General features: G+C 41.1%; 2 protein-coding genes across 2 annotated transcripts; one reads left to right on the top strand and one right to left on the bottom strand.

The window, feature by feature from the left end:
• Positions 1–756: 756 nt before the first annotated feature.
• rnf222 (ring finger protein 222) lies at positions 757–1,925 on the top strand. The gene has a single exon (XM_015000454.2). It carries the CDS (start codon positions 1,002–1,004, stop codon positions 1,626–1,628), a length of 627 nt encoding a protein of 208 aa, XP_014855940.2. The 5' UTR covers positions 757–1,001; the 3' UTR covers positions 1,629–1,925.
• Positions 1,926–5,793: 3,868 nt separating this feature from the next.
• Positions 5,794–23,278, bottom strand: arhgap44a (Rho GTPase activating protein 44a). The gene is made up of 21 exons (XM_088007890.1): positions 23,174–23,278; positions 21,189–21,308; positions 21,011–21,087; positions 20,792–20,903; positions 20,634–20,710; positions 20,380–20,494; positions 20,173–20,241; positions 19,647–19,728; positions 19,221–19,348; positions 18,921–19,032; positions 17,938–18,019; positions 17,682–17,762; positions 17,192–17,305; positions 17,016–17,107; positions 15,612–15,801; positions 14,810–14,827; positions 14,515–14,703; positions 12,915–13,427; positions 10,231–10,394; positions 9,761–10,147; positions 5,794–7,189 (listed from the first exon to the last, which is right to left on the bottom strand). The coding sequence occupies exons 1-21, from the start codon at positions 23,276–23,278 to the stop codon at positions 7,035–7,037; spliced, it is 2,982 nt and encodes a 993-aa protein (XP_087864016.1). The 3' UTR covers positions 5,794–7,034.
• Between the last annotated feature and the right edge of the window lie 1,334 nt (positions 23,279–24,612).

Genomic DNA, 24,612 nt, shown 5'->3' with positions numbered 1-24,612 from the left:
TAAATCACAAAAAGCTTCTTGATAGGTGAAATCAAATAGGTCTTTTTTGCAGTGTATGTAAACATTTGGTCACAATACACTCACAATTTATTTTATTACATAAGACTTACACATTGCATATTGCACTTTCCTCCTATTTACTTATTTTTATCTTGTATCACTAAGTATGCTCCACGTTCCTCCTGTAATTGTCCCCTGGAGATCAATAAAATCGTTTTTCTTTTTTTTTCTTTTTCTTTTTTTTTCTTTTTTAATTGAACTGAATATAATTAAGACTCTTTGCTAATAACCCCATTTTTTTAAAATCTTGACTCAATTCTTAATGGAATAGATTAAACAAGGTATCTGACCATCACTCAGAGATTTTAAAAGATCCATATTGTTCATGGTAGCATAGGTGGCTGCTGAACATTTGTCAGCTGCACTGCACATCCATGATTCGAATCTCCAATCACATCCCAAAGGTTCTCTGCTGGAGTGAGATCTGGTCGTTGTGGAGGCCATTTTATTTTGCAGGTATACATTTATGTAAAGTTTTTTTTTCCTGTAACACAGTTAGGTGTAGTTATTTTTAGTGACCACAAGGTGGTGCATAACAGCCAGAAAACAAAATGCTCCATACGAAAATGAATACAACGAAAGAACTGTCTCACCTGTCAGAAGTTCTTCTGAAAGTTTCAGTGTTTTTTGTTGAACACTTGAAAAATCTAATGAAACAAATTATTGGACAAACATAGTTTACATAGCCAAACAAGCACCACTGACAGTGAGAGACGCGCGTTGAGGATCATAAAATATGTACCACTTAAGACGTTGAACTGGATCCAATTGGACAGGTTTCTGCTGTCACAGGTGACAGGCCCTGTTTTACAAGACTCTCTGGCCTCCACCCAAAGCCGCGGCGCAGTCATTGAGGAACAATGAACTAGGAGCACCTCAGTGCTCCTTCACTAAGGGTTCTTATTGTGAGACAACCCGTTTTCAGTATTTACTACCTCTACATGGCACTTTTCAAAGAGGACAGCCAAGACGACACACCGGAGTGTCCAGTATGCTACGAGATCCTGTCGGGCACTGAGCGGACTTTAAGCTGCGGACATGTATTCTGTCACGACTGCTTGGTCAAAACGCTGGTCAGCATTAACAGCGACGGAGTCATCAGGGACACAATTGCCTGCCCCATCTGCCGACATCTGACGTTCATCAAGAGGCAAAAGGATTCGCTGGTGGCACTCTCAGCGACCAAGTATCCAGATGAAGAACAGACGCTGGAGGTGCCTCTTCCTCCGACGGCGGCGCAGCTCCGGAGCGCACGGCGCGCCTCCGGGGGCAGCTTACTGAGCGGAGTTAACCGGATAGCCCACTGCTGCGGGAGTATCTTTCGACGAGCCCATCAGGAGAGGTTAAACGGACACAAACACAACGCGTGTCAGATCTTCATCATAAGTGCCCAGGGGCGACCGATGGCAGAGGAGGATGCGCTCGATGTTGTGATGACAGTGGTTCACCCTCAGCGCAGGGAGAGTCGCAGGGTCTGCACCACGGCGCGATGCTTGCTCTGTCTGCTGTCAGCCTTTACTGTTCTGGCATTGGTGGCCGCGACTTTACCTTGGATTTTGTTGGCATAGTGCTGCTGAAGATGCACAACATACAAGATCCAAGTGGAAACGATTAAAGAACCTATAGGGACAATGTTTTCTTGGAAATCAACGTTGTTGTGCATGTGAGTTTCACTGATCAGCAATGTATCAAGATATGAACTGTATGTTCAAGTATTTAGTTGTAGTCATATTGGACTATAGCTCTGTAGTGACAAATTAATTAATTTATCTCGATTAAAGTGATTAATAAAACAAAGACTTATATTGCCACATAATGTATATTGCTAAGCAACAGTCTAAATTAAAATTTTGCCTTGACAACAAGATGAATTAGTCATCAAATTCATGCTCATCATGAATAACAGCCTCTGTTTTCCAGCCTTGTAACCCCAACTCAACAAACAATCCTTAGACATTCAGAATGTTGCTAAAGAGGCCCGGGTAATGCTGTGGTGTGTTGCTGTCTGCTGTGTTTCCAAGAAGCAATACACGAGTTTGTGGCCGAACCTGTAAAGCCACAGCCTCCCACTTTTCCAGGTAGAAACATTGCATTGCTCAAGTATTCACACACCTAGTACTCTTTCACATTATGTGACTTTACAAACACAGATTTCAGAGTGTTTTCCTGGGACAACACGTGACAGGGATAAAGCAGCTGATCCTTGGAACTCATAGGAACATTAAGTTCACATGTGATCATTTAAAAAAACATAAAATTAGGCACTAATTTATGTTGATCTATGGATTAAAGTCAGAATAATATCAACTGAAGCGTGTGGTTGTAGCAAACTATGATCATAAAGCAGGGAATGATGAATCCAACGATAACCTTCGAGTCTTACTGAAGTTTTAATCTTTACGAATTATAGAAATGAGAACCAGCAAGAATCCTTTAACCAGTTACTCATAAAGACAATGTAAAGGGAGACACCTTTGAAGGATCTGTTAGAAATAATTCATGCTCCCACAGTACCCTGAAGGAGATGAGCTTTACCTGTCTACTGTAAGGAGAGACACTGCTTGACTGATTAGATTACAAGAGTCCTTCAGGATACACAGCATCAGATCAAGACAAAAATTTTGAACGTTAGATCACAATCAGTTGCTAAAAGGACCATTTTTAACAAACTTGCAATTCAAGCATTGGCAGTTCATTGTGCATTTTGTGGCTGAGCTTTCGGAGAGGTTAGACTCATCCTCTGTATGAATCACCATTATTTCCCCCACTATCTTCCTGTTGCAGTTCTTCACCCAACCTGCTGGGCCAGTTCCGCTGGTTGCACACCTCAACAGACTTCTGCTACTTAATCACAGATTTGTTTCTCACATGTTAGTAGTGTTAGTAATAATCTGGAAAAAAAAAAAAATTTTTCCCTATTTACCTTCCATTTCAACAGACTGAACCCCCCCCAAAATACATCACATGTTACATGAGAGAAGAAGGAGAGAAAGAGCGTGAAGATGGTATCAAAATAAGGCCAAAGAGAATGACAAGGCTCAGTGAACAAAATGTTCTAGCTCCTAAGTTAGTAGCAGGATATAAAAGACATGCCTTCACAACAAAACCCACAGAGGGTTGATGTTTGTTGATGGAAGGAAATAAAGCAGCAATGACCAAGTGGGGTTATTAAAAATGTAGAGTTTAATATATATTTATTTCTGACATTCTGATAAGGATTGCAGGTAGGCTTCACAGTACACACTGTGTTCCACTCATTATGCTAAGCAGAGAATGAAGGGTTGGGCATGGTGGGCTCGACAAGCGGCAGATTTAGTTTATACATTAGTTGTGAAAGCAGAAGGAGGCTGTACATCCACAGGCAACCTACACTCCTCCTCTGTATTGCTCAAAATCCCACAAGAGAGCGTCCATTGCGTTTCGCATTCTCTCACAATCCCTTGACACGACAGTGATTAACGAAAGGACGTGGTCTGTTTAAAAATATTTTCCAAGTGCATGCATGACTCTTTTTGTCCCTTCCTGATTTAAATCCACACAATATGCAAATAAACTTGGCTTTGCTTTGGCGCGACATACCTGGTGATAAAGTAGAAATAGACCTACAGCCATTAAAAGCAACAGAACTGTGTATCATTAGGTGGAAGAAGTTGCTCTAACTAATATGCACTTAAAAACATAGCTGTAGTTAGTTTACAGCAGCAACCAAAAATAAGGACTCACATTTTTTGGGAAAGTACAGATGTTTTGTTGTTGTTTTGTTTTGATTGTAGCTTAATTATCACACCTATAATGAATTAAGTGCATGCTTCCAGCTTGGCTGTGAGTTCCAGTTATGATGCCTAAAAGCGTTAGAGTAATACTGCCATGTTCTGTTAACAACACATGCCAACAGTTCTGAACTAACTTCATCCAATCCTAACACTCACTTAACCTGTAGAGCAGTCTACCACTAAAATAAAATCTGCACCAGTCACATTCAGAGATAGTTTTGCCTCTGCGCATGAACATATGGATCCGGCACACGAAATAAAAACTTCTAACACACATTGATTATTCCTGTTGTTCAAAAGTAACAAAGAGTGAGGGCACTTGCAATTATTGTCATAAAGTTACCACAACTATCAAGATAATCAACATCACCAGAATCTTCATACAGATAGTCAGTCTATTGAGAACACACACACACTGAGGCATACCATAGATCCCATATTGGGAGTACATAAACTAAACTTAATTTTTGGATTCATCTTAAAAAAATGCTTTACTATGAACGCAATGGCTTCTTTAAAGTAGGTTCGGAAAAAGGCAATCTTGAGCTCTTTTTTTGGACTAAGGTGGCCCAGTAAACTCTGTAAATGTGCTTTAATTAACACCATCACTGCTCTGTGATGATTAGTATTACATAGAAAAGTGATTCTGCTGCAGCTCCCATCTGCTAAATTTCAAAATTCTCCAGTGCCTTGCAGTAGCATTAATACCCTTGGAACCTTTTTCATATTTCATATTCCTCTAGTTCTAACCTAAGTGAAAGCCAGTGCACCAAACAGCCTTCCAAAGTCACTTAATCAGCAAAAAAAAAAAAAAAAGAGTCCTTCTGTGAGTGATGTAATCTCAGTATAAATCTATCTGTTCTGTGAAGGCCTCAAAGATTTGTTATAGAACATTAACGACAAAACAGCAGCCTGACAATCAAGGAACAGAAAGAAACGTCAGGGATAGAGTTGTTCAGCTATTCTAAGTGAACAACTTAATATGGCACAAATGCAAATCTATCAATATATAGCCCTCCGCTAAAACTGACAAGGCAGGCAAGGAGAGCATTGAGAAGCAGGTTAGAGGCCCATGGGGGCTCTGGAGGAGCAACAGAGATCCACAGCAACAGAGAAATGCAGGGTATATGAAAGAAGATGCTCGGGTCAGAGTTCATTAAATCCCTTCATGCAAAATTCTATGTGTGACAGAAAATTAAGACCCCACTATAAAAGATGGTTTAAGCAGCATCATGCAGTGGGGGTTGCTTTTCTACCAACGGGGCAGAGAATCTGGTCAGAGTTGATGAGAACATGGGAGAAAAAACTGGGAGAGAACCTGTGAGAGGCCACAAAAGATTGGTGACTGGAGTGAATGTTCACCTTTCAGTGGCATACCAACTCTAAACAAAACGCGGAATGATTTACATCAAAGCATATCCATGTGTTAGTAAGATCTAGAATTAAGAAATACTGGTAAGACTTGAAAACTGAGGTTAACAGACTCTCTATCCAATCTGCCTAAGATTGAGCTATTCTAAAAAAAAAACAAAAAACAAAAACAACCCCCCCAAAAAAGAAACAGAAGCATATAAACCCCCAAAATGATGTCTCTGCATCTTCCCCCTCATTGTTATGCATTGCCATGTTTTGGTCAATAGAACAAAGTGAAGTTTGCTGCAGAGAAAGAGTTCAAGATGTAGTAATACTTCTGTAAGGCACTTTATAAACGTCTTGGATTAAAATTAAAAAATTATTTGGGTATTTCAAGAGTAATGTTTTTTTTTTTTTTTAATGCAGATAGACCTGAACATTTTAGATGGAGGAATCATAAGCCGATCGTTAAGAGCTAGAACAGGACTGGAGATCTCAGATGAGTTGCTGCAGAGGGAACATTCTGCATGTCTGCTGCAGCACTATAGTAAAACGGTGTAAAAGTGAAGAAAAAAAAAACAACAATGTGAATCTACAGTACAACCTGTTCATTGTGTGCAGGGACAAAATATAACATCAAAATTTTAATCATGTCATTTTCTACACGATAAATATCAGCACATATATTAATATCATTATATGTTCCAGATATGCATTTTACATATAATCTTCCTCTCAATTTTATATACATAAACCTATGTACAGTCTTTGTATTTACACTCAGGGGTCAAAGGTCACTGAACCTGAAGCACTTGAAACAAAGTTAAGAGAGAGAATCACACAAACATAAAGGCAGTGTAGTCCTTCATCCGTCATCGTCAAGCTGCAGCATCCTAGCAGGCGTGAGGGTCAGGATTTACTCTCCGAGGGAAACAAAATTTGAAGATCAACACTTAGAAAGTAAAACAAAATCACTCAGAGGCCCTGAATCCCGATCAAGCAGATCACTCACATCGGTTCGTCATGCAAAAACAACGTGGTGCTTCTTCCAAACGGAACAACGGGTGCAAGTAGAAAAAGCTTAAATTACAATAACATTCTTCTGATTATGTGCTGGTACAATGCAGAGTGAGTTTAGGTGAGTTTTACCTGTACATGTGTAAACACCTATTTTTTTCCCAGGTGGAGTAAAAATGAAGGGACTTTATTTAAGCCGAGTTAAATGTTCCGTCCTGCATGGAAAGCCTGCCTTAAAGGGCCCAGTGTGTTTCCGACGTGTGCAAAGTTGAATACCCTGTGAGCCCCGCTCCCACTCTGTCTGTGTTTCAACCTGAGGATGAGATTTGCTCCAAACCATGCCAGTCTCCCGAAAGCCACTCGTTTGCACAACCTGCGGACGTCATATTGCAATTTGATTGCATGTTCTTATAAGGCAAAACAAAATAACTACCAAAAGATCGAGAAACGTAGAGCATTGCACCGTGAAACAAAATGACAAAGTAAAGCAAATAAGCAAAAAAGAAATCGGTGATAAAAAATATCTTTATGTAATACTTATCTATTTCCCAGTCTTTTCTCTTTAAAGGCAACAGTTCATCCACTATGGCATTTTGGTGTTTTTTTTTTGTTTGTTTCTTTTGTTTGTAGTCACATAAACGTAAAAGAAGCAGCTGAGAAAGATTAGTTTTCTTTGCAGCCTGTAGCAGGATGTGAGGAAAGGTTCATGTTCTGGTTTCAGGTGGGCATTTGGTGAGGCCAGTCATTGTGTTTCCGTCAGGCCTTGGTGTTGACAGTTCAAAGCATGTACAGCCACTGGGACGCTGGTAAATGATGCCTCGGGGTTATAGGTCATAGAATGGTGCTCTGGGGCTCCTCCTCAGGCACAGCGTCCCCCTCTGGAGAGTCTATCACTGCCAGGGACCTCCTGCAGGGGGCACCGCTGAACTCATCGATGAGGCTGTCCAGATTGACATTGATGGAGGGGATTTCATAATTGAAGATATCTAATGGTGAGCATGATGGGGGGGAAAAGGTAAGTGTGAAGAGTGAAATAGTGAAAATGGTAATCGTGAGTGACAAAAAGAGGAAAGGGGAAGGCATATGATGATGATAATGAAGTAAAAAAAAAAATGGAAGAAAGCAGAAGTAATATTAATGCTTCTTATCTGAACTCATAGTGAGTGGTTTAAAGAACTCAGTAGATTATACGTGCTTCACATTCTACACAGGGATGTTTCCAGTTTGACGTTAACCGTAGCAAACAGTTAGTGTTGCACAGTGCCAAAAGTATTCACACTCCACAAACCTTCTCACATTTTGTCACATTGTAACCACAAACTTTACTGTATTGCAACGTCCACAAAGTAGCACATCGTTTCGAAGTGGAAAGGGTATACAGTATGACTATCAAAGTCATTTAGGCATAAAATCTGAAAAGTGCGGCCTGTGTGTGCACTCTGCCACATTTATCTGATAACCATTAATAAAACTGTTTTAAGAGGACATCTAATTAATGAATTGTATGTAACTCAGTATAAACCCAATTGTTATATCAAGGCCTCAGAGTTTTTTTTAAGGGAATATTAATAAGCAAACTCTATCATAAAGACATAGGAATACATTCAACAAGTAAGGCATGGTTTTCAATTAAGCGGGGAGACGTTTTAGTCAGTTTAGGCCTGACTTAAATGACAGTAGAATAGAAATATCCTTTATCGTCCCACAGTGGGGAAATTCAGTTATCACATCAGCTAACTAAGGCAAGCGGGACCACCATGTTCACACAAAAGTTAAAAAATTTAAAAATAAGAAAAACATACTGTGTCGTATGCACAAATTCACAACATAAGAACAATGGTGTGCTGCAGTTATTTAAAAAGATCTTTTTTCAATTGAGAATCTGCTGAAAAGCTACTGCTGTCTAAGATTGAGACTGAGTTACTTTGCAACTTTTTGGAATTTTATTTGCAAAAGAATTATTAAACAAGACCTATGCTCTGCTTTGTGTAGTTCATTTACATAATCTCAATAAAATAAATCTGAAAGGTTTTCGGCTAAAATACGACAAAATGTGTCAAAGGTTCATGGGATGATAACTATTGTAAAGTAAAGTATGTCACAGCTTTTTGAAACTTCAAAGAACAGCAACACATTTTTTTTGTCAGCAAAAAAAAAAAAAATCCAACAACACGGTGACACACCACACGTCTACAACAACAGCCAAAACACAGAGGCAACAAGATGTGTGTGTGTGTGTGTGTGGAACTCTGTGGAGAAAGATGGCACCGAGACACCAAGTGGCTTAAAGTAACAATGGAAATCTCATTAATTCTGCTCACAGTATTTGCAGAAACTGTCGCTAATCTAGTGTGTTGCACCGTTTACTGGAAGCCACACGTCCAAACAGACTGATGACTATTCCTGTGTAGGAATGAGGTGGAACGTGGGAAGAGGAAGCAGAGGTTACGAAAAGCAATGAACCGGCCGAGTAGAAGAGCAGGAGCGGGTAGGGTGGGGTTACCTGAAGACCCCCGGAAAAAAGTGGCAGGGGGATGCCTGCCAGCACGATACTCGGAAATAAAAAGGCACAGGAAGGGAGCGGGGGGAGGGAGCTGTTTAGGATGGACCTTTGTAAGCAATGGTTACTGCAATGTGAGCTCAGTGTGGTGCACTCTGGGAAATCCTTGAGCCATGCACCACTGGTTGACCAACAAAGTGCAAAAATACAATATTGCTGTTAAGAGGGTAATAGAAGATCTGATTGAGAGCTGGGGGTAAGTGTTTGAGGCAGGCTGCAGGAAACCCCAGAGGCATCCACACTACGAGGCCAGGCAGTGAGATGGAGTGCATGGGGCGAGGGGCGGTCTGGCTTACCCTAAAAGTCCCCCTCACACTTAGCCCACACTGAATCCCTGGCCTCACACAGCTGCAAAGTACACAATAGTAGCAAGGGGGGGACAAGAGAATGATAAATATAACAAAAAAAAAAAAAAACGATTGATATATATTAATAAAACACCTGATCATCAGAACATAATACTGTAAATATAATGTGGGATTCTCTGGCTATGTTTCCATGTCTGCTCACAGGGAGAGAGACACTTGTCTTGAGTGAACTGTGTAAGCCTCTGACCTACCTCTGCCGCATGGGGGGGGGGGTCTGGGCAACACAGATAAACAGAGAGCACATGATGAATCTAATGGCAAACTTCCATACAAGCAGGACGAGCTATGCTGTTTTGATGTTTCCACTGGTTACCCAGAAACATCATCACATAACACAAGCAATGAATACATAGGTTAGGAGATCTGCTCGCTAAGGCGCAAAAATGCTAACGTTCACATTGCATAATTCTCAGGTGTCTGTGTCTAAGAGGCCACTTTGTTTTCTCATTCCGATTTTTGTTTGAGGAGTCATTTAAAGGGACAAGGGGTCTTCTGCGTCTACAGTCCTAAAGGGTCCTACACTCGTCCACCGTCTCCATTCGACAGAGCCACAGCGAGTCTGAGAGCGGGCCGCTGCAGCCCCACCTGTGGTGGCGGTGGGGAAGTGGTTTCCAGAGGCTGGTGTTTACCTGTAGACATGCTCTCTCCAGGAGACAGTCCATCCAGGAGGCCCTGCTCCAGAGGCTGAGGGACTGGAGCCAGGGGCGGGGGCGCTAGGGGCGGCTGAGGAGGGGGCAGGCTTGGTCTCTGCCTAGGTTTAGGGGCAGGCCGCGACTTGGTGAGTGTCCCAGAGAGAGAGGGCGGAGATGATAGCGAGTGGGTTGGCCCGAGTGGAGTCTGCCCAGGGGAGGACGGGGGTACTTGCCCTGGAGGACAGGTCAGTCCGTACGGGGAAGGGGTGCTGGGAGGTGTAGGGGACAGGCTTACAGGTGATGGCTGACCTGTGGACTGGTCAGACATCCCTCCAGACTGGGCGTAAGGGACCTTTGGAGGCACAGGGGCCAACTTCTTGGAACCTAAAATCACAGAGAGCATTTTGATTACTTTGAATATATCAATACAAAACATTTTTAGGTTTTGGGAGCCAGTGAGAGCTCACAGCAAGAGAGGTAGTAACCTTTGCGGAGGGCGTGAGGGCTGTGCTCAGTTGAGTGGGGGGACTGACTGCTGCTCTGAGGGCTGCAGCTAGGGGGCACTGTTGGACTTGCCACCTGGATGCCTTTGTGCCCAATCACAGGGGAAAGCTCTTTACTCTTTAGCGAACTGAAAAGTAGGCAGATATTATCATGTGAACCAGGATGAAAACAGCAAATCATTAAAAAAAAAAAAGAATAGAAAGAAACTGGACTGTCTGCTTTATGTCACCTCAACACCAAAACACCCATAACCACCATCATCACCATCACTTGTAACAGATAAATTATACCAGAATTAAAAATGGGTTCTGAAAATCACAATATATGAAGTACAAAAACACAACTAACAGTTAAAACTTGACAGTCATAAGACTATGGACATGCTTAAAGTAAATAATGTTAGAAGTTCAAGAAAGCCTCAAAGATAGTTGTTATAATCGTGCAAAGCTGCAACATTTTCCAAATATCTACACTATGTATGACATGAAAAAGCAGAGGAAGCTGATTTTTCTTTTCACTTTTACCTACTAAATACACTGACATGCAATACTTTCTTGAAATAAACAGAGTAGTCCAATTTTTGCAGACCTGTAAATCATTGTAGATATATGTGACTTATTAAAAACGACATAAATACAAATTTCTTGACTTTTTGAGATTTAATTATTTTATTTATTTTCTTGGTTAGATGTATTATTATTACTCTTAAAAAATTGCTACATTTAGATTTACTTTTTTTTTCAAAAGTGTGCTGACTGTAAGTAAGTGGAGGTTTGCTGTCCTATTGACTAATAAAAGCAAAAAATAAAAGCGGACAGTAGGAGACATATACTTTGTGTTGAACCTACAACACAGAGACATTCAGAGGGCCAAGAATGGCCTACTTAAAGCACAAATTAAAAGAACAATTAATGGTTAAAAAAGTCTCATGAACTCCCTCAGTGATTGGAGGTTAAATGCAAATTTGCAGCCTTCATTCGAGACTGTTTCTTAAAATTGTAGATGGAAGTGTCAATGCAGCATCAAATTCAAATAATTTTATTATTATTACATTTGGCTTGATTGTAGTTTTATTTCAGGCTAGAAATCAATGGCATCTCAATGTTTTGTCTCATTAATGTTTCAGGTTTTTCTGCAGTGTGTTGCAGATTTAGCACACAGATTAGGATACATACTAACAAACGGATTAAAGTTGATCAGGGAAGTTATGAAATATCTTAAGTCCGTAACATCTGCATCTAGTGTCAAAACAAATGAAATAATGGTGCAGTCGATACCTGTAGTGGGTTTATTTTATGCCACCCTGATGCTTTCACCTGTTCTGTGTGCTGTACTCTTCAGTCAGACAGATGTCCATATTAAAACAATGAGCTGTGCAGAGAAAAGCTAAAATGATAGTCATCAGATTTTATGTTTAAAGCAAACCACTACATTTAAAAAGCTGAAAAATGACCTTTCTCAATGTTTTGTAAGCAGACAATTAACTTGAAGCATTATGAGGCAAAAATATCAACAAGTCATATCAACATAAAGAATAAATGTTATGTTATCACTACAGCAAACTTCAACCTGTGAATAATTTTAGCAGGAACAAGACATGCGCTTACAGAAGTGGAGTCACATATTCATGAAAAAGTCCTAGTAAAACCATTGAAATATCAGTTGCTCTCAAGACGTATTGTAGCATTTAAAACATCAGTTTTCAGATTACCATATTAGAATAAATAACAAAACTAGTTTAAGTAATTTAATGCTTAAAAAAAACGACTGAGGGCTAATTATTCATGTGCACATTTATTTCAAATAACTTTAAAGCTCTTGAGTTTTTAAGTCGTTGGCCTGGAGAGCATTGGTTTTAATGTCGCCTCTTTGTAGAGGCAAACTGCAGTTCTTAAACAACTTAGTATCACCAGTAAAAACAAACAGATAAATAATAATAATAATAATAATAATAATAATAATAATAATAATAATAATAATAATAATAATAATTTCCTAGGAGAAATTGTGCTGAAGAACTGGCTTTGGAATCCCCCTGATAAAAATTCAATTAGGCTTTTTTCTGTGGGTTCAGTTTGTGTTTCAGCTAAATTTCTAACCGCAGCAGATCTCCACCTCGCTCGGACATTGGTGAGATTTTTGTTATTCGAGTTTTACCGAGGAGTTGTGTGTCACAAGCAGGGGTGTGACTGGGATGACAAAGTTTTGTCTGGTTGACTCACATTCTCCTTTCTTTGTGTATAAGTAAAACCAGCAAAACAACGAGTTAGGAAAAAGGCCAAAGTCAACATTAGACTACAAATTAGGAGCTTTGCTCAAATAGGCTTTTGATCAGGCATCTAAAGCTCAGTTAAAAGGTTTAACAATACTTAAAAATGCTTTGAATGAGCTGGTTAAAAAACAAACAAACAAAAAAAAAAACACTGTAAACGTAAACATTAAAACAACCAAATATCATTTGTTCTGGTTGGAGAGACATCCCACTTCAAAACACTTTTCCAGACAACCTGAGCGTCAAAGAACCAGAAGTCAACTGAAAGGGGAGGGGTGAAAAAGCAAAAAGCAAAATCTGAGCCAGCGAGCTAGAAGAGAAAAACAGCTGGCGCTCTGTGATGCACCCACAGTGCCACAGGAGTGTTGTATTTACCTAGTCAGCCTGGGGGGTCCTCTCTCTCGGACACATGGACAGGCAGCCCACGGCGGGGGTGGGGGAGCGGACGAAGGGAGGCTAGGGGGGTTGCTGTGACTTTGGTCATGGCGGGTTAGTAGCAGGGGGGTTTTGACATAGAGCGGAGAAGCGTTAGTGTCGAGCGGAGGGGCTTGTGACAAGTCGCCTGGCGGGCTGTGCTTGGGGAAGTGCAGGCAGCTAGGTTTGGGGTTTGAATTGATGTCGAGTGACGAGGAGGAGGAGGAAGAAGAGGAGGAAGGGGGCGGGGCGGGAGGAGTGAAGCCAGACCAGCGCACTGGGGGTGGTGGCGAGCCAGGGGGCTGGGACTCGGGACCTGGTGCCACAGGACGAGCGCAAGGTGGGGGTTTGGGATAAAAGTGGTGGGGGACGGAGTGGCACGAGGAGGAAGGGTAAGGAGGGGGCGGCCGGTCCTCCCCAGGGGTTGGGTGGGCAAAAGAGGTGTCTGGCCGATTGAGCGACACGTTCTCTGAGCTGTAGACATTAAGAGAATAGACAGCACAAATAAAACAGCTCTAGAGGTTGAACAGGGAATCGCAGAGGAGAAATAAAGAATAATAAAGCTGCTGCCATGATTCGGTGTTAGTTGGTCTGTTGCTCAAACACGGTGTAAAAAAAAAAAAAAAGAAAAAAAAAAAAAGCATTTTAGGCAAAGGTTATGGCACCAGCCTTCAGACACAGCCAGCCCAGTTCAAAGTGCAAATACAAAGACAAGCACAAAGAAAAAGCAGAAAAAAGAGTGTTTTATTGGCAAAGGAAAAGAATACAGCGTGTAACACTTCCTCTGTGATCACCTTGTGTCTGCACACTGCAGAGAGCTCTGAGGATCTTTCTCTGGGAGCCAAAGCGTTCATCCGCAGCTCACAATATTATCAAGCGGATCTCCTCACTGCTGGAAATGGAAACCGGAATTCGCAATATATGACTTGTTTGCATCCCGGGTCCTGCAGTCAGCCCAGGGCAGTGTGAAACAGACACAAAACCCTTTCAATGGCTGAAAGAGCCGCGGGAAATGAGGATAAAAGCAAGCCAAACCAGAAGCCAAATTATCTCGTCTGCCACATGGGCCGAAAAAATGACTGAGGGTTGATTATTCATGTGCTTGAAGGTGATAATGAAAGCCCAGAAATGTTGAAATCAGTGTGTCGAAACAGAAAAAAAAAGAAATAAATGAACTGCAAGCTAAAAAGCCAAAGCATTACTGACAGACAGGATATTTTAGCATGCTTGCGAGGACCAAAAAAAAATTGAAGCTTGGCGCCATAAACGTAGATCCAAATTCACCACGGAATTTGGACAAAAAAAAAAAAAAAAAAGGAAAAAGTTACACAGTCACGAATACATGACAAAGAAGTGAAGTGAGCACTTAACAATGCAGAGAGAGAGAAACAGAACGGATTTAGACCGAGACATCGTGGAGACGTTGCAAACTAATGAAAAAAATGGGTGACACATCCTCCCATCTGAGAATGCTTATGGTGGTGATGATGGTGGTGAAAGTAAGAATGACCTGCTGCGAATACGTGAGCAACAAGGGGACAGCGTCCCTGCGGCGACTTACCAAACCCTTTCTCCAAGCGGCGGCGTGGCGGAGGGCGAGGTGGCGAGCTCGCCGGGTTGCTCGGGGATGAGCGTGTCAGCGGGGGAGCCGGGTCCTTGCATGCCAGGAGGGGTGGAAGAAGTCTTGCGCGTCAGCGTGGAGGAACCCTTGCGAGACACCCAGGAGGTATCCATCACTCTGACGCCCATGCTGGTGAGAAACGCGAGAGTCACGCACGTCGGTGGCAACATTAAGATGAATTTAGCTGGGACAGGGAGGGAGGGAAAGAAGTGGGAACAACGGAATGATACGGTACCTTTGTATCTTCCTAATGCTGCGTTAGTAGGGGAGATAAGAGGCAAAAGGGATATGAGGTCATAAGTGATGCAGATACGGTTCACAGTACAAGAGTAGAAGATGAGACACTCTGGCGGTGGTCAAGGAGAAGGGAAGTTCGGGAGGCGAGAGGAGGTTCACGACAACAACTGACTCCTGTGGAGAATCCAGTTCATTTCCATACATATTCATGACTTGAAATGAACTGAAAACGAATCCTAGCTGCCTTTCAGTAACCTGTATCTGTTACTGCTTTACTAACTTGGTTTCTTATTTCTCATCATCATTTTTCTCTTTGCACTGGCAGAGTGAATGAGTCAGGCCAGGTGACGCACTAGCCAGACTGTGAGGGTGGAGCTTGGTGTGGGAGGACATGAAGATAAGTCAAGAAAAATATTTCCCTGAAAAAAAAAAACAAAAAGAAAAAAAAAAAAACACTAGCAGCCCTCCATCAGCAGCTTGTTGCTATAGAGACGATGATACTAAGGCAATTCAGACCCCCGTTGTTGATGAATCCTGAGAACATGGGGGTGTATTTCTATGTAGGAGAATGATAAGTGGGCAGATACTAGGATGCTCATCTGTCTTGTCACGTGTGGAGGTTTCAAAGACATGAGGCACAAAATGTAGATTTTCTTAATGTTTTCTGAACGTTTCCCCACTTAGGCACATCTATTCAATCTCAGATGCATGAGACGAGACGAGGATAAGAAGAAAGGGAGAAAGAGAGAGAGCGAGAGCGAGCAAGACGGGCGGGAGAAAAGCAGCACTTGCCATCATACCCGTCTTTCTTGTAAAACTCCAGCATCATGTTGTCAGTGGCGACACTCAGTGGGCGTCGGCTCTGGTCGTGCTGCTGCTGCTGCTTGCGTTCCGACTGGTCCATGTCCGGAGAGGGCATGGAGCTGTAGTTGGAGTTGTGGTTGGTGTGAATCGGGCTCCCGTAGCAGCCTGTCAGATTGAACTCGATCTCTGCGGGCGGAGGCACACACACACGCACGCACGCACGCACACACGCACACACGCACGCACGCACGCACGCACACACACACACATCAGCAAACTGTAACACAGGGCCATCTGAAAGGATTTCAATCCAAACACATTCTCTTGAGATTTTATGTCGTGGACTAACACAAAGTGACCGTAAAGCAGAAGGAAAAGGGATCTGTGACGTTCAAATTGTTTTAAGCAAAAGAGATCTAAAAAGCTGGACGTATTCAGGCGCGGCTGAGTTGATACTCAAAATCCACTTTTTGCAGTTACAGCTGCAAGTCTTTTGAGTGATGTCTCTGTCAGGATTGAACACACCTTATTCCTGCAAAACAGGATTTTGGATTTTGATGTGGCCTTTGACTGGGTCACTGTAACACACCTGTACCAGTATCTTTAGGCTTGTTGTCCTTATGGAGGTCGTTTCAGTCGGTATTTCAGTCAACAATGGATTTTTTTCAAGCCACTCTTCCTGATTTATAGACTGCGTGACTAATAGATGTCCGATTAACACATTCTGCCACATCAGTCTTTTGGCTTTTTCTCAACAATTTTCTCCTTGCCAGGCTTGTTAGTTTAGGTAAGTAGCCATGTCCTGGTTTCCATTTGTTCCTTTGTCTTCAAGATGTTCAGTATTGGCCAGAAGGTTCTGCAAGAAACTTCTTAGGCCTTCGCATAACAGAAGTATTTATACTCAGATTAAACTGCACAGAGGCACTATTTACTAATTTGTTGACTTCTGAAAGCAATAGGCTCTACCTGATTGTACTTGGAGTTATCAGTAAAGGCAGAATACATTTATTAAATAACTTTTTGATTCATATCATGTATCATTTCTCTTTCATATCTAGATGAGTCCAATACACCCATACATAGACTTTTATTTATCAAAGTTACAGAAGATATAGATGACATTTTGTATTATAAATACAGCATTGAAATGAATGTACAGTAATATGCTGCAAACATAAAGAAAAAAATGGATTTGCACTGTGAATTGTCTAAATAAGAGTTTCTGCAGATGTGTCTGATCTAGAAATACTGATCTAATACACAGAAGCAAAGAGGGCAACAAAATAAGGAAGTATCTTCACCAAGGTGATTTGATAACCCAGTATAGTTGCATAGCTACAAACTATGTTTCCTAGCCTCATTCTAATGGTCCCTCCTCTATGTATTAATGTAATTCTGACCTCCAGGGAAGAACCAGTCGGCATGCTGAATAATCGGCTCAATGATGCCAACAATCTGCAGAGAAACAGTGGTCATCATCTCCGTCATGTTCCTAGAAAGAAGAAACATAGCGTCTTGTTTACACGCAACTCAGACCCAACATTTGGTAAATCAATAATGCAGCAGGAATACATACGGTTCTGTTTGAGTCCACAGCAAGTTAGGTCCGAGGACAATGGCCATGTTACCAGGAGTCATTTTGTTCGAGTCCTGATATTCACTCAGCTTGGCTAAAAATTTTATAAGATATCTGCAGGATTGGACAGAAAAGTCCAAAGTCAAGGTGACATATTTTTTCAATTCTTAAGGAATCTGTTTTTTTGTTTGTTTTGTTTTTCTCATTTGTAAAAAAAAAAAAAAAAGTCATTCCAGTCATGTTATTGGTAAGACACCTTACAATATTTATAATTACATGTTGGAAAAAATACAGCAGTTCTTGTCTTCAGGTTGTCAATACTGAAAAAGACTGACTATACTATCTCCTTTTAAACCTGCTTTAACTTTTAAGAAGGGAATACATTTAGAAAGTCAGAAAAATTTTTAGGGAAGATTTATACACACTCACTCGTATTATGGACGGCATAACAAAACCATTCAATCTGCTAAAAAAAGACAAAACAGCTCACCTGAAATTGTTTAGGTTGTCTGTGGGGAGTTTTTCACATACTGCCATTAAGGCTTGTAGTCTCTTGTCCATATCTTGAATGCTGTGGAAATATTAACGACAAAAATAAAATTCTAACATTTTTTATTTTTTTTTATTTTGGTTCCACGTTTTATTAAATGTCATCATTCTTTATGAAGACTTTGGACTACTTTCTAGTCATCATAGCCAATGGCATAATCCAAGAAATGTTTTTTAACGAGAGAAAATCAACTCACTTGGAGGCCTGAATCCATTCATCATAAAGTTCAGTGGTCATTAGTGGCTCTGGGAGTTCACGGAGGTATGATTTCAGGGCCCCTGCGGACGTAAAAAATGAAAAAGAGGAGGGAAAAAAAATTGGTCAGCTCTCTCAGAGGGTGGAGGGATGTTTTCTTTTTTTTTTTCTCTTTCTTTCAAGAGCTTGTGAGGCCATGCCCCATATTCCCTCCCCTCCAGCGGGCCCTTGTAGTTAGTACAGCTTCCAGATTCAGCTCGTTCAACACAGCTTTCATGTGTTCATACGTTTAAAAGACAGCGTTATCTGGTCGGGATTATGGCGAGTCTTTAAACAGCTTCTGTCAACCCTCTTACAGCGCTTCGAAAAAGTTCCAATACTTCTTTAATATTTCCTTTTATCTCACTTCACAACCATTCCAGTATATTTTATTGAGGTTTAATGATTATTTCAGCACAGAGCAGTGCATAGCCTGGAAGAAGTGACTGAACTCTGTGAATGACCATGAGTAGGCAGGTCTGCAGTTGAGTCATGCTGTTGTTATGTTTAGTTGTTGAATTGAGCAAGATGGTCAAAGTTTTTTCTGATGCGTTTAAAGTTCTCTACAACTCTTCCCTGATCTGGCTCATGTGTTTGTTGGTATTTACTATGGTGTGCTTGCTAATGTTCCCCAAATACATTTCTGAGGCCTTCACATAACATGGAAAGATTCCTGAAGGCAACTGACTTTATTTATTTAGCGGGAATCAGAGTAAAGGGGGTTGAACATGCACTTTTTTTTTTTTTTGTGTCAAATTTAGGAAGCTTCAAAAAAAGCACCTTTAGATTTGTGGTAGTTAAAGTTTGGCTACAAACGATTTTCTTTCTCAGCACCTTATGTCCAAAACCCACGAGGAACTAAACTGAAGAACAAATCTTTTCCCGCATGAAAATCTTTGTATTTCATTCCAAAGGACTTTGAATATGTGTGTGGGTGACGTTCACCTGCGATGGCGTGCGGGTCAGAGGAATACTCCTGGACGTCAAGAACTCCGCAGTCCAGCGAAGCTTTCAGCTTCTTCAGCTTGGAGGCAGATGGAGCCACTCTGAAGAGGCCCTGCAGACGACGCACCATGGAAATTGCATTAACACGACATGAATAAATACATATTTTAAACCCTTTAAGTGCAATCCTACAGCTGTATGCATTTGGGCTCATTTTGAACGCAGCAAACAAAACACAACTAAATTCACACCCACAAGGTGTAAGTTTTGCATGAGTGTGAGGGCGTGCTTGTGCTGTACCTCCTCTTGCATGCCACATTCTAACAGCATGGTGACGCAGGCCTCAATGGGAAATGCAATCTCTCTCCCACTAATATTCAGGTGCTCCTCCAGAGACTTGCCAAATGATGGCTTCTCCACCCACGCCTCTGCAACACGCAAAGCGAAAACACAGATGCGAGACGACGTAAGTTGTTCACAAAGAACATTTTCCAGGAGATAAAATCTAAAAATGTGAACTGTATATGCAAATGAATCCAGTCTTGCATTGTGTTTAAGCCAGTGTGCTTTAATTATTACAGTATATAATTATTGCTAAATTATGGAGTCATTTGACATCTTGGAGAAATTAAGTTCTCTTTTTATAAAGCTGCCGTTATATAGCTTCAGGTGCAGAAACAGAACGGAGCTCTGCTCAGACACCTCCGCGCTCTGTGGATGACTCACCTTGGTGAGCTTTAATCTGGGGCAGGACACTGTGAAGTATTTCTAATGACTTCCTGTGATACTCTGCCTGTGTTTCTATTAGCTAGAGAGGGGTGAAAGGGAGAAGGCAATCACAACACGCAGAAATGCATATGCAGTGCTGAAAAAAGTATTCTTACGCTTGAACTTTCTTTTTTTTTTACATTTTCTCATGCAAAACAACAACTTTTTATATATTTTACTGGGATTTTATGTGAAAGACCAAAAGAAAGTAGATCAGATTTAAATTAAACCTTTTTTGGCAAAACATATGCAATACACATCATTGAGGAACTTCTTTTTTCTTCAACTTCATAATAATGCATGACTTTGTTTTAGTCCCTCTGAAATCCCAGCGGAATACATTATAGCTTTAATGAGATAAATTGTGCAATAGATTGTGGTGGATAAACATTCTAATAATCTCATTAAAAGACACACTTGCTTCTGTGTGTGACTTTGAGTAAAAGGAAAAAAAATCAGTAGCTTAAAAATGTGATTTACTCACTGTCTGGAAGAAGTTTGCATAGTCTATTTCTTTGGCCACAAAATTGTACATATCTGCTGACAGCTGATCCTAAAAATTAAAGTGGAGAATTAAAGATCCCGGCAGCGTGGTCCACTTATGTCTAATGTGTTCACAACATTTATAAATCAGAGAGGAAAAGACACCAAGGAGGACATGATTAATGATTTGCTCCGTCTGGTGACTCACTCTACAAATCTCCATCCTATTGGCTGTTTCCTCCATCTCCTCTCTGAGGGACTCGGACTTGGCGCCGGGCTGCATTGTGCTTGGATGGCTGGATGACTTAGATGACTGCTGATATCTGCGGTGGGAAAAAAACAACAAAAACAAAACAGAAGTACTGCTCTGGATATGTCGTTTATCCGGGACATTTTTTACCATGAGTGTTACATTAACAGGAGCGGATTGCAGCCTGGGATTTAAACATAAACGTCTTTCACCTTGTTCGCGCTGAGTCCATGTCCAAAACAAGTTTCGCTAAGTGCTTTCTCTGCTTCTGGATGTTGGGAATATCCACCTACAGATGAAAATACCAGTAATTGCGATGTAAGGGACGAGAAATAAAGCGCATGAGGCTGAACGTTTGTATTAGTTTCACCTCTGCAAGCACATAAAGAGGCTCCACCACATCTCTTTCTATTTGGAGCTCAAACTGCAGCAGCTCCTGGGCCAGCTTGTCTTCTGTGTCCCCACACAACTTCAGCATCTTTCTGTTGCATGGCAACCAAGAGAATACACGATCAATGACATAGAAAACGTTAATCAAGAAAGAAGGAAAGAAAATAAATTGGTAATTAAAGATGACTGTGTGCGTTACCCCAGGAGAGAGTCATCCCCCAGCACCGCCGCTCCCTCCTCCATGCACTGTGCCAAGATTGTGAGTGGAAGCTTTTTCTGACGGCAGAGAGAGAGAGAAAGAGAGAGATAACGTTACGAAGACATCATCGTCAGTCACCGTGCAGCTTTCCATCACCGTCACAGAGGCGGGCACTCACAGAAGGTGACTTGACAGATCTCTTCTCGGTGTCAGTGCCCTGCTGACCCTGCAGGCAGGCGGTCAGTTTCTTGTGAGTGCTATGTGTCACCTGCTTGACCAGATCCAGACGCTTCTCCACCTGCACACAGGCGGCCACACGCAGGAAAGCAGCTGAGTGCTAATGTCTGCGCGAGGACGCAACGATGTTCTCACAGCTGCACACGTCTGTCACCTCTCTGCAAGCTTAGCAATTCATCAGGAGTTTACATTTCAGATCAGCATCATGATAACTGCCTTTGGGTATTAAAACTTTCTAAGACGTAATCACTAAACGTTTATGTACGGCAGAGGATTAGGGCCACTGGGAAAAAAAATAAAAAAATCTGACTTTAATCTCAGAATTCTGACTTTAATCTCAGAATTTTGACCTTTTTGTCAGAATTCTGAGATTAAAGTCAGATTTTTTTTTCCAGTGGAACCTAATCCTCTTCCACATTTATGTCATGCCACTACTACAGTTTAAAATTTAAATTAGGTGTGCCAGAAATTTCTCTCGCTACATGTAGTATTGCAGCACTTCCATTATAAATAATGCTGTCTAGCTGACTGAAAAATAAATCCTTTTTTTATTTTTTTAAACTCAGTAATAAGCAATTAGGAATATTTCTAATTACACAAATCATTGACTCTAGAGGGCAGTAAAGGAGAATTGCTGACAAAGTGCTGGAAGATATTTAAAATTTCCAGAATAAAACAAGACATCAAACAACAATAATGAATAAAACAGAAATGAAAAAAACACGCACACACCCATTAATAAAACGAATTAGGAAGTATCTGTAAACAAAATTACCCTTCAAAAAATATAAATCAACACAATGTAAATGCTATTAATTGATTAATCACTTATTAGGACAGGCTTAAGCAGCAGTGGAAAACTGTCCCCACTCTCAGCAGACAGACTAATAAACTAGCTAACATTGCTTTGCTTTACTCCCACTGTTGCTTTATAAAGAACAAAACTGTAGAGTTGTCAACTCTCACTCACCTGGAGTGAGAGTTGAGCTTTTCTTATATTTCTCACTTCCTCACTCTGTTGAGATAAATCTCACAACAAATAATAAAGGTGCAAAGACTCAAAAGCAAACCACTGTTCTTCACACCACAAGCAAATATGCAGAATAAAATAAAGTTAGTAGTTTTCAAGTGATTATTACCTAACTAGATGATTTTACTTTGACATTTAGTCAGGTTATCTGCTTGAACATAGGAGCTGCAGTCAGCGACGTTCCAACTAAAACAGTGCTAAGGGTGGGGCTCCTTTATTTTCAAGCTATATTTCCTTACAGCTGCAGTAACCTTTCATGTTATTAAGGTTAAAGTGTAGTACCTCCCTTTTTTCAGCCAGCTAACTGGCAGTGCACAGCAAAATGTGGGAAAGTGCTGTATTATCTGGTGCTCTGTGAAAATATTGCAAACTCCAGTTAATCCAGCGCTTTCTCTGCAGTTTGTTAAAAAGGCCTTAAAACATTCAAAATGTATGAGGGAATTTTTTTTTTACCAATTTGGAAACCATAATTTTTACAGGCTTGTTCCATCTTGACACTGGCATCTGTCCTATGCCTCATACACACTAAGTGAAAACGGCTTGGACACCGAGTCCTTAATGTGAGGTTACTGATTTCAGTCCAGTTCATGCTGTTAGCCACGCTTTTCTAACACAAACACATCTTTACTGCAGCTCACCTGTAGAAGATCTTCACTCAGCACCTCGGTTTTTTCTGCCCTGTATGGATAAAAGTTTGAAACAAAGTTTGGATATTAGTCGATTCAGGCTTATATATATATATATATTTTTTTTAGCACATTTCAACTTAAAGCTGAACTGTTAAATGCATAAAGACATGACTTTAACATTCCATGATAGTTATTCTTAGAGCAGCATCTTTGGCTCTATTTTGTCGTTATGTCTTCACATGTCCCAACATGGATGAACTCATTAACCTTCTGAACATCATCCGTGTGGGAGTTGCTGCCAAATGGGTCACCCACTTTCCCCGCACCTGTACGAGAGTGTGTGTATATGTGGCTGCCTCTCCGGCGACTCATGATCTCAAGCGCCACTTAACAACAGCTTATTAAAGCCCCTGATTCAATATGCCACTTCCTACTGAGGTGCTCTGCGTCCCACTGTGACTCCCGCAGGCGGGGGGCTCGACTCGGGCCCGTAAGTGAGGGCAGAGCTGCGATGTTGATGAGGCTGATAAAGCCACTCAGTCAAAGAAGTGAGCCAGGTTATTAGCTTAAGAACAAGCAAACCAGTGGAAGTCAGAAATAAATGCTCTCTGCTCTGTTCAGGCAGCTTGTGTTTGATAACTTCAGCCCTTTAGCGATTAAGGTGTTTTCAATAGAAACCTCTCATTTGATTTAGAGGAATGAAGAAAATAAGTTGAATTCTATTCCAGAATATATTTTTATAGCAAATTACATGTCTAACCCCACCCAATCAGAGAGAACTCTGTTGAGAAATTACTGTTTAGAGAAAAAAAAAAAAAAAAGACGGCTTCAGGCTTACAGGAGCCTGCAGAGCGTCTGAACGAACCACACCTGTGTACCCCCCGAATCCAGTAAGAATGCTCTTTCTGCCCTTCAACTTCCTGTCTGCACAGCCCCTTCCTGCAATTGTGCCTGAACCATGCAAATCTCAGCAGCAAATAATGAATGAGAATTTGTGTTTAGCAAAAGAATGGGCAAGACCTCGGTTTGTTGGTCAAATATTCATCAACATAAAATCAGCAACTTGGAGCTGAAATACTCTTTTCGTGTTAAAAGCAAGTTTGCTAAATGCACACCGTGGCACTCGAGAAGCTGCTGTTTGTTGTTGACTTATATTTTTATTCTAGTATATTTAAAAAATCTTGCTGACAAGTCAGAACTGCGCCTCAATGATGTCAGTTATTAATATACTCTCTGGACCAAGATGTGAATATGGAGCCATGAGAACTGGGTCACACCAAGTGCCAGTCCTTCTTCTCTCAGCTGACCACTCCACTCTCTGAACTGCAAGTGGAAAATACAGGAAATGCTTTCATGAATGCCTAGGAAATATGTAGATTGATTGGATATCACTGCAGTCATGACAATAGAAGACAGTTTGTTGGACTAAGAAAGCCTGTGAAAGCTACTAGGAACTGCTTAGGCACCTTTCAGATGGACTAAGACAGCAACATGATGTTAAAGATCAGCTATAAAATTGGAGGACTAAACAGAGTTTTGGCGCTATCCTCTAATGGTCACATCGTGATGTATCATCATGCCCACACTGGGCTCGTGGGATTCTATGCCGCTTGATTTCTGTGCAACTTTTAGCACGGCTGTGTGCTAACAACAGAATGAGTCTCACCAAGAAACTGAAATTAAAAAGTCAGCATGCTGTGCTGTTT

The sequence above is a fragment of the Poecilia mexicana genome, unplaced genomic scaffold (assembly GCF_051168715.1).
Source record: "Poecilia mexicana isolate PSO_F unplaced genomic scaffold, ASM5116871v1 scaffold_8, whole genome shotgun sequence".
Lineage (NCBI taxonomy): Eukaryota > Metazoa > Chordata > Actinopteri > Cyprinodontiformes > Poeciliidae > Poecilia > Poecilia mexicana.
The sequence above is the reverse complement of the archived record's forward strand: the minus strand, read 5'-3'. Positions and strand labels throughout refer to the sequence as shown.

Coding starts and splice junctions, on each gene's coding strand:
- rnf222 (XM_015000454.2), top strand. CDS start 1,002: ATGGCACTTTTCAAAGAGGACAGCCAAGACGACACACCGGAGTGTCCA.
- arhgap44a (XM_088007890.1), bottom strand. CDS start 23,278: ATGAGTCGCCGGAGAGGCAGCCACATATACACACACTCTCGTACAGGT. Junction 20,242..20,379: donor ATAGGATGGAGATTTGTAGA/GTGAGTCACCAG, acceptor TTTAATTTTTAG/GATCAGCTGTCAGCAGATAT. Junction 19,729..20,172: donor ATGCAAACTTCTTCCAGACA/GTGAGTAAATCA, acceptor ACCCCTCTCTAG/CTAATAGAAACACAGGCAGA.